Source organism: Brienomyrus brachyistius, chromosome 10, assembly GCF_023856365.1.
Source record: "Brienomyrus brachyistius isolate T26 chromosome 10, BBRACH_0.4, whole genome shotgun sequence".
In the NCBI taxonomy this organism is placed as follows: Eukaryota; Metazoa; Chordata; class Actinopteri; order Osteoglossiformes; family Mormyridae; genus Brienomyrus; species Brienomyrus brachyistius.
In genome coordinates, this window is record NC_064542.1 from 3,677,116 (window position 1) to 3,690,941 (window position 13,826).

The 13,826-nt window shown below is 41.9% G+C and overlaps 1 protein-coding gene across 1 annotated transcript in view; it reads right to left on the minus strand.

Moving 5' to 3' along the window:
• spock1 (SPARC (osteonectin), cwcv and kazal like domains proteoglycan 1) overlaps positions 1 to 12,743 on the minus strand; it is a 208,702-nt gene extending 195,959 nt beyond the window's left edge. The window contains exons 1-2 of the mRNA XM_049029730.1: positions 12,535 to 12,743; positions 11,823 to 11,993 (exon numbers count right to left, since the gene is read on the minus strand). Coding sequence (XP_048885687.1) covers positions 11,823 to 11,990 — 168 coding nt within the window. The 5' untranslated portion in view covers positions 11,991 to 11,993; positions 12,535 to 12,743. The remainder of the gene's footprint in view (positions 1 to 11,822; positions 11,994 to 12,534) is intronic.
• Positions 12,744 to 13,826: the final 1,083 nt, after the last annotated feature.

Consider the following 13,826-nt stretch of genomic DNA (forward strand, 5'->3'; position numbering starts at 1 on the left):
TTAATCGTCGTTTGAATACTTCCATCTTCCTTCCTGTCCCACTGAAGTCATCAGTGAGCTCCATGTTCAAGGGCAACTCACCAGGATATGAGAGAGAGAGAGAGAGAGAGAGAGACAAATAGCAAGAAATAGAAAGAAAGTGATTTTAGTGTTTTTTAAGGTGATGCGTGATACCGCAACTGTACCCTTTCCTTTAAGGCTTCTGTATAATAAACCAGAGACTCCTGGTTCCTGTGATACGCTTAGCCCAAAGTTCCCCAAGGATTCCAAACAATGTTTTCCTCTAATTTCCACTACTCAGCACTGTTCAATTGTCCGTTTTGACCTGCCCACAGCAATCTACTTCTACGGATCTCAAAATATATGGAGACCACAAAAGGTCCCAGTAGCTAGCATCTTCCCTTGACAGGAATGCACAGCACCTGTCTCAAGGTGTACCAGCGTCTTTTAATGCTGGACATCACTGTACTGCTTTGGCAGATTATGGTTGGATTGCAGGTGTTCACAGCTACTAAGTTTAGTGTCCCGTCCTAATCACCATCTACAGCATGGCTTACTGAATTGTACCCAGAGTTGGGTAATTAGTTAGTTGAAACAAAATCCCAGCCTGGATTTTTACTCTCTGGACCTGAATTACCCATCTCTGATTGTACCTACCAATGGCATAAGCACAATGCACACGGAATGTTAAAGCAGCAACATCAGATGATTCATAAACACAGACTGCAAATCCTCTACTGCAGTGTCTCCTGTGACACTGGAAGGAAGTCCTGCCTTTTTTCACATTGAGCATGGAGCAAGCCTCCATGCCCCTGCTAACCATGACCAATGCATATGAGCTCAGATACCCTTCATCAAGAACAGCCTTGCTGCTCCAGCACTATTAACATTCTAATGATGTAAGCAGTGACCTCACTAAGAGAAAAAGGCAGCCTGAGGAAAGAGCAGCGGGTCACACCTGAACTATTGTTCCAACAAACGTTGCAACAGCAATTCCCAACAAATCCCAACTACATTGGACAGAAATGCTCAGGCTTTTCTTTTGAGACTTTCTAAGAACAGCATCCCTCCCAATGGTATGAGGGAGAATGTATTATCAGTCAGATTTAATTTTATTTATTTTTTTATCTCTGTAATTAAATTAGTTGGAATCTTCAAGCTCATCTCCAGGGACCAACAACAGCGGAAACCGACGCCACCTACAACAGCACATGACCACTCTCTAGAGGCAGCTATTCCCATGCAGACGCAAATGCTAACATCAGTTGTGCTCAATGGGGTGTCTCTGGCTGCGGGACAGTGAAGGGTTTCCTTGCAGGGACGGACAGAGTGACACAGGGTTACACACACTCCCATGCACTAATATATACATAAGTCTATACACCCATCTTCCAAACCGCTTATCCTTCTGGGACGCGGGGGGTCCGGAGCCTATCCCGGAAGCTACGGGCACAAGGCAGGGAACAACCCAGGATGGGGGGCCAGCCCATCGCAGGGCACACTCATACACCATTCACTCACATGGGCAATTTACTGTAGCCTCAGCATGTCTTTGGACTGTGAAGGGGCCCCGGAGGAAACTCCACGATGACATGGGGAGAACATGCAAACTCCACATACATGTGAGGCGGAGACTCGAACCCGGGACCCAGAGGTGTGAGGCAACAGTGCGAACCACTGCACCACCATGCCGCCCCGTATACATAAGTCGTGAAGTGAAAAGGACTTAAGAAAGAGAGGAAAGAAATTCAGGATTTGTGACAGAGATGGATACTTATGTGAAGGAGTCTGAACGCATTATAAACTCCCTCTGGCTTTGGAAGGGACTACAGTATTAATCCTCCTGCTACTAGGCAGGTTATGCTTCCTGCCATCTCATCTCAGCTGCATGCACACACACAACTGGACAATCTGTGCACCTGGTTCAGTAGCACTAGACTGATATATGTATGTGTATGTATGTACGTACAAGAGCTTCACAGAGGCCATACTGCACCTCTGAAGCTGCTACGCTCGCATCCCACTGCCTGCCTACCCAATAGAGCCAGAACACAACGATTATTCTGCAATTAGGTGTTGCTGCAGGCGGCAGCAGGGAAGGTAAGAGGCAGCCCCACCTGCTTAGCTGCAGGAAGATTAATCAAACCCAACTACAGTGCCCCTCCCAACAGCAAAAGAGTGTCTAAGAAGAGTAAGTCTTCTGCCATATGGTGCCATTCTCAGATGCAATAATCTCACAATCTCCAGACTGACATTAACTCTAAAGTCCTATAAATAAATAAATAGAAATAGAGAAAAAGTTAAGAAACAAGTAACAGGAGGTTGACTGCGATAAAAAGGACGGTGGTCAGCACCTCTTCTCCAGACAAACTCAAAAGCAAATGTGGCTTTAAATACCACACTTTGTCTCTCTTCTGCTTTTCATTTTAAATTAGTTTCTTAATTTCCACCTAATGATTCACTTTACAGATTGTGCCATAATGAAAGAGAAAACAATTAGAAAAAGAATAATACATTTATTTTATCATGCATAACTAGGCAGAACAAAGCATCTGATTACCCGATGATCCTATAAGAACCTGGAGTAGGCAAAATTAATGATGAAAACCTTAATCATTATCCATTTTTAAGATTTTAGTTCAAACAATTTACAGATACAGGCTCATTAGGTTAATAAAATTATTTTAGTATTCTGTGAAATGAAAATATTTTATTATACAAGGTGAAAATTTAAACGTTTAAATTATTTTACACAAACTTTAAATTAGCAGTTCTGACCCCAGCTAAGTTTTAGCTGGTCACAACAGCTCTTATAAGTGCCATTATCCATTTCTGAACTATCACCAGATTGTAAATAAGGACACTGCGGCCTCACATAGACATAGATCCCCACCACCTACAGAAACCAACAGAAAGATCGCACAGCTGCTCGCTTCGCTTAATTGGGTTGTCCATCTGTTTCCAAGCACTGCAGAGGCCATGAAGACATACTGTGTTTCGGAACTGGCAAATTGCAGGCCTGGAATAGTCTTGTTTCAGGACGTGGTGTTTTTAAAAACACCTTCTACTTATGCAATCGAGAAGCTTCAGAACTCTAAGAGCCACCAACAAGTCGAAAGACCAGCTTTCACTTCTTGAAGATTGCAACATCATGGGAGGCACCCTTGAAAGGACACGGGAACGCAACATCATATGACTCAGGTCCACCAACCACTGAGAGGATGAGGAGCTTTACCCAAATCAGCTGAACCCACCCCAGAATGCCTCTCCTCTCTTTCACACATTTCATATTATATTTTTATGTAGCAGGCATTTTAAACCAAAGTCACCGACAAGTGAGACAGTGGGGTCAGTCAGTCCCCAGAGCAACTGAAGTTAAGTGCTGTGCTCAATGGTGACATCATTCTGCCCGCGATGGGATTTGAACCAGCAGCCTACCAATCATGGACAAAAAAATCCGGAACCACAAAGTTACAGTCCACTCCAAAAAAAAACCCAGCAACATCTTGAAACCTCGTCACATACACTGACTAACCAGTTTTTCCGCTGAACCAGCGCATTGGCCCTTCATCTGTTCTGTCAGTCGCCTGGCCAAGCTTCTACACAAGCTAAAGCTCTGCAAAGGTAACCTCTCTCCCTACAACAACCATGCCTTATGCACAGCCTCCTCTTCAGTAGATTAAAGCAAAATCTGCAAAAAAAATATGCCAGCACAAAGGTATGTAGAAAAGGAACTACAGAAAGGTGGATAACATGAAGAGGGATGACGTGATCTTAATGGGAATGAAGGAATGATGCTGATACAGAAAAGACACTGAAGGAAGAAGAGAGGCCTCCAAAACGAATCGCTTATACAGACAGTTCTCAATCATCCCTCAGGGACCCCCAGCCAAATCTGAAACTGATTCTAATAATCAATGACTGTTATTATTCATCCAATTAATCAACAACAAATGTGTGGCTGGGGGTTGGCCAGGGAAAGGTTCACTGGGCCACTGCACTGAAGTGCAGTGCAGGCAGGCCTCTACTATGGAGGTCACAGCTCAAACACAAGCGAGATCATCATTATAGCATGACCAGGGAATCCTTGTTGAATGTACAGTTTTTTTATTTATATATATATATATATATATATATATATATATATATATATATATATATATATATATATATATATATATATATATATATATATATATATATATATATATATATACATACATATACATATACATATATATATATATACATATACACACACAAACACACACACACACACACACACACACACAGTGCCATTTTCATAACCTGTAAATTCATTTCTTGCATACAGGTCAGTTAAACACCACAGGTTCTCATATACATATATACTGAAGAATAATCCAGACATTCAAACACTACAGCCTTTCGATCTCAGCCCCTCAGCTACAGTCAAGCATGACATGAGTCACAAGTTCATCATGAGTCACATGCCTCCGCGCACAGGCCATTCGCAGGGAATACGGGGCACTCGTGTGCCAAGACGTCCCACAGAACTGGCCGTCTGTAACCCACATATCGCTCTTCCTCGTTGTCAAGCTTGTAGAGACAGTGAAGAATGTGAAGTGAACTTGTTTTGGAGGCACAGGAAGAGGTATCCGATTCCCCTGTGATGGAGGAGGGGGTTGTGCAAGCGGAAGAAACTGCGTGTGCATGAGTGATCATACTGGTGAATACTGACATGTAAACAAACACAAAAGATATCCTCACGAATGCACAGACACACAATACTAGAGACTACGTGCACAAACTCTTCAAGGGTGGTTCACAAGAAACCACATTCTTCCCATCCAAGCAGGAACTGAGCTCTTTTAGACTGATCTGAGTCACGTATGGAAAAGAAGCAGTCACACAACAAAGCACTACTAGCACACTCAGGTAACAAACCAGCCGATTTATAAGCGAAACAGCACTGTTCCCCGTAGCTGCAATGGATACCAGCAATGCTAACAGCTAACCACAGCCAACCATATATATTATACACACACTATAATGTTCGCACTTAAGAATATAAGCAACGCTAAATGTCAAACTGACAGGATTCGAACTGTGAAACAGTATGATATTTATCCAAGTGCAAGATAAATTATGCTTCAAGTGCTTATAATAGCGGAAGTAAATCCACCCGTCTAACTGTAAGCCTTGGTCTGCACATGGCAAGCAGCCTCTCCAATTATTTGCGGTGACCTTTAAGACATTAATCCAGGGAGTTTCTATTGCCTGCCATTGCCTTGCTATTTTCAGCCAGAGGCCAATTAAAAGAGACAAGAATCTAATTGGCTGCAACAATGTCTTCTCTTTGCTTGCAGATGAATTTGGGGCTATAAACTGAGAACTGATTACACAAGTTGTGGTGTAACAAATCACCTGAACATGGTCTCCCAAACTCTTCTGGTTGGCTGTGGTACACAGGGGTTGGGGTCTAGGTTCATTCTCCACGCAGGACAAACAAACCCTGAGCAGATAAACCCCTAGAAAACCCTCAGAAACTCAGATATGCATCCTGGACACTTTCATATATATTCCAATTTTGCTTAACTAACTCTCTTTCGGAAGACAGGCCTATGTACCAATAGTGTTCCATGTTCAGGCTTAATGGAAGTTCAACCTGCTCTGAAACAACCCATATTCAATGCAAAACCTCAATTTACTTTAATAGAAAAACACAAATGAAGCCAATTGCTAGTAGCTAAATAAAAATCCCTTAAAATAAAAACCCTTTAAGTAAGAGCAAAGCATGTCTTGTTACTTCAGATTATATCATCACATCACCCTCACATCTCACAACTATGTTCGTTGAATAAATTATCTGTTATCAGTCTTTTTCATGTGAATTCATGTGATAGTGAACTTTAATAAGAATAAACTAATAAAAAAATCTTTTTCATGCTTAAAACATATCTCACCCTTACCCTCATATCTCTCATCATTTCCCCCCCCCCAATCAAAACTATTTTAATTAAGATGGTAGAAAGTAGTGATTTAGAAGTAAGAAATAAGAACTTTTTTCACCTCATTGCTTTGTGGATACATTAAGACACTGTCAGCAGTAAAGTCCTAATTACATAAATCTACATAGTATATCAGTTGAACTTTAAAAACAGTTTCCTTGATTCTAATACCAATTCCGCAGTCAAATCGGAAACCTAAATTAGTAATTTGTAGAAGCTCTAAAAAGCATAATTAATTCAAAGGCAGATGAAATGAAGCTCAGCAAGAGCGGCAAGTCAAAGGGACCAAAATTAGGGAAAAGCACTACAGGACTTAATGGGGTTTCACTACTCACCATTCTTTGAGCTAATATCCATCCCATTACATTTCCAAAGCTAGCGGGATACAGGCTTGAATAGGGTAGTTGAATGAGAATCAGTCCTGAACATGGATCGTCCAGTTCTGCTCCAGGTGTGCAGCATAATTTTAAACACTCTTCAAATATGTTTTTCAAAAAGTGATTTTTCAAGTACTCAAGGTTAGGAAACAACAAAACTAGCATTCAGTGATAGGATTGCATAGCTCGGAGCTAAACCAATCACAGCACGCTGGAAATCACCATTTGCCGAAAGGCACAAGACACAATAAAATATTTCATCACATGATTCACTGTGAAACACTCAGACTCTAAAAGTATGCATTATACAGGGTAAGGATTAATTACAACTAAAATCCATAATGATTTGTCATAAATTAATTAACTTTAAACAACGACCTGGGACATAATTCAAAACCTGTGTAGCATTTACCTGTAATAAACTAATCAAATTATATTTTACCCAGAAGGGAGATTCCTCCCTCAATTTAAAGAACAACAAATGTTCAAATTATACATGGTCCCAATAAACACAGTTTTACGGTAATGTACATATATTCAAGTAATAGTCATCTTTTTGATACTATGTGACATATAGATGAATACCTGTTCAGTGATACTTAGTACCATGCGGCTTCATGTATACTCTGCTGGAAAACAGTTTTTTACACTAATGCAGAATAATGGTTCTTAAGAAGTATCAGATGGTTATACTGGATATACATTTGGTAGTTTAGTTTTTAAACTCTTGTGACCAAGGGCATACCAGTTTAATTACAACGAAGAGAACCACAACTGCACCTTTTAGTTGACAACCAAGTGGTCTGCCAAGGTCTGCTATACATTTTATCCTCCTTTTATAACAAAGAAAGGTACTCGACCTGAATACTTCAATCTGAGTTCCAGCAGTAAAAAGTAACAACTGAGTAACAGCTTAAAACTATAAGGTAAGTCACATTGATGGATTGATTTTACGCGTTGGTACAGAGCCGTACATTAAAAGGCAAGGAAACGTAATGACTTGTACGCATTCAACCATCCAGTCACGCCTGCTGCCAGGGTCTAATAATGATTTATAGTTTATGCGTATCAGGTATTATCACTCTTGTTCAAACAGCTATTTCCAGCTGTGGTCTCTAGGCCGGCCATCACAGAAAAGCACTTCAGAAGGTTGGAAATATCACAGGGAGCCTCTTATTCTCCTGTTCTCCCCTTTACTGGTCACATACACCTCTAGCTGCTTATGTGTCTGATCGATCAGACAACTTACTGATCTATACCTGCCGTTCAAATGTCCAGCCTCACCCTTTCAAGCAGCACACAAACCGAAAACGAAAATGAAAGCTCGCCGACAGCATGGCCAATCGATGGGAAAGCCTTGTCAAAACCGAGCCCCAGAGAATCTCACAGCACGACGGATATCACATGATACGCGGCGGTATAGAGCTCAAAGCACAGTGGTGTGCGGCATGCACTGAGCCATGGAGCTCAGTGTCATGTCACATGACCCGTGGTGCACCATGTGACACATCGTGCGACATGTAGTGACACATGACAGCAGCCATGTAAGGCAAGTTCACAATGAAGCTCACATTACAGCATTTCCAAACCATTCTTAAACCCCAAAGGGTGCTTCAATGACAGTTACACAGCAGTTTAGAATGAAAGTGGTGTTTAACAAACTTATACTATTAACAAGTCGACTATTCAGAAGAATGAAAGCAACATTTACATTTTTACCCCTTCAGCTGCTTAACACAAATTAATCATCGAAGAACAACACTCTCTAAAGAACCAAATAGCACATGAGTATTAACTATACTTCTCCTTAGAACATAGACACTGAGGTGAGAAATACTCAAAGGATGCTACATTGCTAAATGCTAACATGGCTGATTAACCTTAATATCAAACAACTCTACTAAAAACTTCCCCAGCATACAGAAGTTCTTGATTCTTTACCATGACAGTTCTGAAGTACACATGTGTCTCAAGAGCACAGGTCCAGCTTTAGTGGACCATAGTTATAAGCGAGCTTTTGACAGATTCTCATTTCAAGAATGGTCAGCCATGCTTTCATGGAAACACGGCATCATCCAAATCAATGGAGGGCAAAAGAGAGAGCAAGAGAAATAACTAAAGTGAAAAAAGAGCAATATACATTCTGACTATTAAGCTTTTGCTGCATGTGATCATTCCCAAACCGGCTATATCAGAGGTCAAGTGGATCAGTTTGTCTTGTAATGAAATGATCTTAAATTGGCTTTGTTCAATTTGGCTTACTGAGGTCTGCAGTAAACCTAATTCTGCACTGGATGAAAATGGCAATAACCATGTACCTCTATCAGTTAGCGTAACATTTATATAGACATTTACCCAGATCATCCAACACTGCAGTCTACATGTATATTGTGGCTCTCCTAGGATGATCTCAGGCAGAACGGATTAGTTACCCCGACTCATTAGTAAAAAAAAAAAAAAGGTTTGTGAAGATGTTGGGAGTTAAAGGAGAAAATTGTTGCACTACCCATATGTAAAAGATTTTGCATTTATGCGGGCAATCTACTATGTGTGTAATCCATCCTGTTTGTCATTTGTGCTCAATGGTACAATGGCGTTCGCTGAAATAAAGAAGAAGATCCAGCACTCAGACAGCCTCATGAAAATCACAAAACAGAACTATAAATGAAAAAAAAAATGTGCCTGAAAGTGAATCCCCACTGCAGGAGACTCATGTCTCAGACACTAAACTGTTCTTTGATGAAAATGAACATAATCCAAAGAATTCAGGAGCTCAAAAAGACCATGACAAAATAAGTACAATGTCTACACATTACTGACAAGAACATTATTTGGAAAACATTTTCATAGGATCCTTTGTCACAGAGACTTTTATACTAGACTCAAAAATCCTTGGCAGCGAGTTTAGTGATAAGTGCACTCTGCTGGGCTTCAAACAGCATCTGCAATCTACAGCAAGAACGTCAACCACACCAAGGTGTCAGAAGAAAAACCAACAATGAGTCTCAATAGTGGCAACAATCATCACCCACTCTGCAATCAAAGCCATCCCCTTCAGCAGAGATGACAGCTGTTATATTACCATTATCTGATAGCAGAAATGAAGTGTGTGCGTGTGTGTTTGGGTGGGGGGGGGGGGGGGGTTGACTGGAGCTGATCCCCAACTAGCGTTGCCCATGGAGCTGCCAGAAGCTCACACTACCTTCTTCCCCAACAGTCCCACTGCTTATTTTCAGCCCTTGACCTGCCCATGATTATCAAAAAGCAGAGAGAACAGGGAGGGGCTGATTTTTGGGAGGACGGCTGCCTTGAGGGCTAGTACCAGCTCCAGGGGGAGGTGGGGGGGGGGCAAGTAATCTCACTCCGTAGCCACCTTTCTCCTGGCAGACCGCCGATGACAAGCACCCAACTCAATTAAACCCTCAGATGCCCCATGGGACCGGACTGAGTAACCACCATTATGCTTACAACCCTTCTGAATGCAGGTAGTACAGCCCCACGATACAGCCCAAGAGACTAGGAAATACAGGAGAAAACAGGTGATGAAGTGGTGCAATTTCCAGGTTCAGTTTCATTTCCGAAAAAAGGTTTCTTCTTGTACCCTATGAATATGTTTAATTCAAATAGCTAGTATACAATGTCAAGCTGTATAAAGTCTGCATTGCTTTAGATAAAAGTATCCACTTAATAAATAAGTTAATTTTTTAATTATGTTTTTTTTAATCAAACTATATAGTTCAATTCTCAAACAATTAAGGCAACAGGCAAGATACATCTTCAAAACCTCCACTTAAGAAAATCAGCTTAACCTGCAGGTTTTCCATCCATTGTGTAAGAATCCACAAACTACTGGCTGTTAGTTAGATGCTCGTCTTGCAAAGGACTTCATAATGATAGTTCACTGACCTCACTGTCCAAACTACCCCAGACAAACACTGTGTGTCGGAGAGTTTGCGCAGACAGCAGAACAGCACTAAACTGGCTGCAGTGCAGTCAATGTGGTATCATGGATCATCTGATTAATGCTGCTGCAAGAGGGAGAAAGGCTTCTGAAGACAATTATCTACAACAAATCTAATAGCTTTAGTGCCAGTGTCTGAACCTTGGGGGGGGGGGGGGAAACATTTCCACCACGGTTCAAACAGAACTAGCATGTTATGGCTTTTCTTGACTTCAGTTCCCTCGGTCTTGCAAAAGCAAACCTATGAACTGCAATCTATATTGGCTCCTTGTCACCTGGCACTCATTCAAACACTGCTTTTGATTAATAGCTGCCGTGTTTATCAGAAAGACCTCTTTACTGCTTCTCTTGGGCATCCAACCCCCCCAGTCCTTCTCAATGTCTTTGACCCCCGACATTCAGAAAACAATGACGGCATGGCGGGATGTGGGGGGTGGGGATGTGGCCCATGCAGATAATGTGATTGGACTTTCAAAGGTTGTGTAGAAGCACACCTTATAAGGCAGGAGGGTTCCTGGGTGACGCTGAACCCTCATTAAAGGCAGAGAGCAGGAGAGAGATGGATAAACCAGCAGAGATAACAGGGAAGAGAAAGACAAAAACATAGCATGTGAAAGGGCCAGGAGGAGAGAAGTCAGAAGATGCGGGGGGGGGGGGGGGGGGGGGCTGGCAGAAAACATAGCCAACATGAGACTTTCACTAGGGACGAGCTTCAGAGGCGGACTTTAGAACCTCATATTTTAACATACCACAGCTCTCATCTCCTCTTTCAACTATTTTCCCTCCAATCCAGAGACTTGAAGACACGGTTCTGCTAAGGTCTGTCTGTGTGGCAAAGTCAGGCAGGTTCCGGCTGCTGTTGGAACTGGTGAAGCCCACATCGTGTATGTTTCCCAAAATAATCTGTCACAGAAATCCACAAGGCTCACGAGATCCCAAACGGAAACCACTGGGAGGAAATTCTGACTTCCCACATCCGCAGAGATAAGGTAATTTTGATCAAGGTTACCCGATCCATCTGTCATCAGCAGTGGATGTCAGACTGCTGCTAACCGCCTCATTTGCAACCAAACAGAACTCAGTGTTGCATACAGCATCGTCTCTTCTCTCCATGCTCATGCATGCATACTCCCTAAATAAGCTATGATTAAAGTTTAATTCCCACAGTAATCAGGGGGAAAACATACCGTTACAAGTCAGTAAGAACGTCTGACCCGGCGTTGCCAGTCAAAAGACTTGAAACCACTTAAAATTCACTTCGTTTATACTTGAGTGAACGACGTATTCGTGAGTGTAAAGGCAATTAATTCAAACGTATTAATGTCCTTGTTCTGATGTCAGTCGTTTTTAGTTTCTCTGTTGCATCTACGGTATCTTCTAAATTTGGCGTAAAAAACCAGTATTAATGTAGTCAGGGTACCCTCTATAAGAATTGTTCTACTATAAAAAAAATATATATAACAACAATAAACAAAACGTGTCCCGGTAACTCACATCTCGGAACTTGTTCCAGTATCTGTCCTTGTCGTACTGAGACACGGTGCTGAGCCATTTGTCATTGTCCAGGGAATGTCCATTGTTGTTATTTCTGCCGATCGTTTCCGCACGTTTGCTCTCTACGTGCAGAAGCACGGCCGAAAAGCCCAGCAGGCACAACAGCATCGTCTGAAAGAAAGCGCGAGTGACATTGGCAGTGAGATGAATTAAGGACATGGGAGAAACCCACTGGCCTAATGCGCAACAAACTATTACAATTATGTCGGTATCAGGGCAAGAATACGATTCCGAACGTGCACACACAGAAATGTTTCAAGATCGCTTTGTATAATCGTATACTTAGAGACGTTTTGCATATTGCATAGGATCTGACGAATTACCTAAACTGACCGATCACTGTATACAACTAACTGGGTGCGTTTGTGTCGTTATAAGAATCATTAACACAGTAAAATCATTTCATATGTTTTCCCCGATATATCCCGTGATTGAATCTATATAGATAAATATTGCATCGACTTACTGCACTAGAATGTTAATAAGATTAGTAATATAAATAAAATTTTCCGCTCTTGTAAATACGCAACTAAGAGCCCTCATCAGAATTACCTTCTTAGAGTGCACTGCTCCCTAGATTCGGCTCGTTGCGATTACCTGTACCGCTCCCTTCTCCGTGCACTGCTTAAAAGACGAAACCTGAGTCACTTACTTCGCGAGGTTGTGTCCGGTTCTTCTGGGGGGGGGTAAATGCACCAAATCTCAATTTTCACTAGGACCGTTCGCCTTATTTCGTACTGAAGGGTAAAGAAAGTATCCAAGCGACACGCGCCACCTCCCAGCCCCGCCTCGGAACTGACTCGCGCTGGAGAGCAGAAGGACTGAGCAGCTGAACCAGCGACTCTCCTCCCCTCCGGTAAGTTGTCGGTGGTGACTCCTCCCCTTGGTCAATTGTCGTTTATGACTCCTCCCCTTGGCAATTACGCGATGCAGACTCCTCCCCCGAATAGCTCTCGATTCTTTCCCCTCAGCAGAGGACTATTCGGTGGCAGGTGTGATTGATGACGGCGAAGGGATCGCTGCATTCACGGAGGAATTAACAACCCATCTGCCAAGTCCATACGTTCGATAACGCGCCACACCCTCAGATAATACGCTTGTTATCCTCATTCTGAAATAAGATAGGGCTAAACTTAAGAATGTGGGTCATGTGGAAATGATCTATGCATGTATATTCAGTATATGTGACACAGTATAGTGAATATGATAAAGAGATAAATAGCAATGGTTATAAAAAAACAGAATCAACAGTCGATTCATCTGGTCTGTCTGGTAACAAACAATAGTAATACAAGTCTTCGTGCTCCATCAAGAGGAATATAAAGTTTAAATTTTTTAACATTTTGAAAAAAAATGTCATTGTATTCTTCACGACGCACTGAATGGTCAATACGGAGATAACCAGCGTAATGTAGCCTGTGTTGAGTAATACCACACCAACCCGTTGGTTATCTTGATCATAAGTGGCAATTTGATTGTATTGGGCATGAAGCAGAAAAGACTGATAAGAAATTACAAACGACAGTTTAGCATATATCTGAATGTATAGCGTGAGAGCGACGAAATGTTCATATGACACTAGAGCAGGGATCGGGCGCGGGCGCTGTTCGTTCAGAACCACGTGCACGCGGGCACAGTGTAGCGTAAAGGTTATCTGCTGTAGTCCTTGTAATTTATAGACAGGTCTTGGCGCCAGGGAAAAAATAAATGTTCCATCAATACATTTATTGAATATAACATTACAAAGAGATTTTTTAATTCGGCAAAATCAAACAGAATAACACCGTGCATTAATGAATTTAGACTGTGTGCCTCGTCGATGGAAATATGCTTTGGCTGAACTGTTTTAAGTTTCTCTGCGCACATCCCTGCACCAGGTTGTATTTGTCTAGACTGAGTGAAGCGGACGTAGCAACTGCTGGTCCCAAAGGCAACATTCATGCA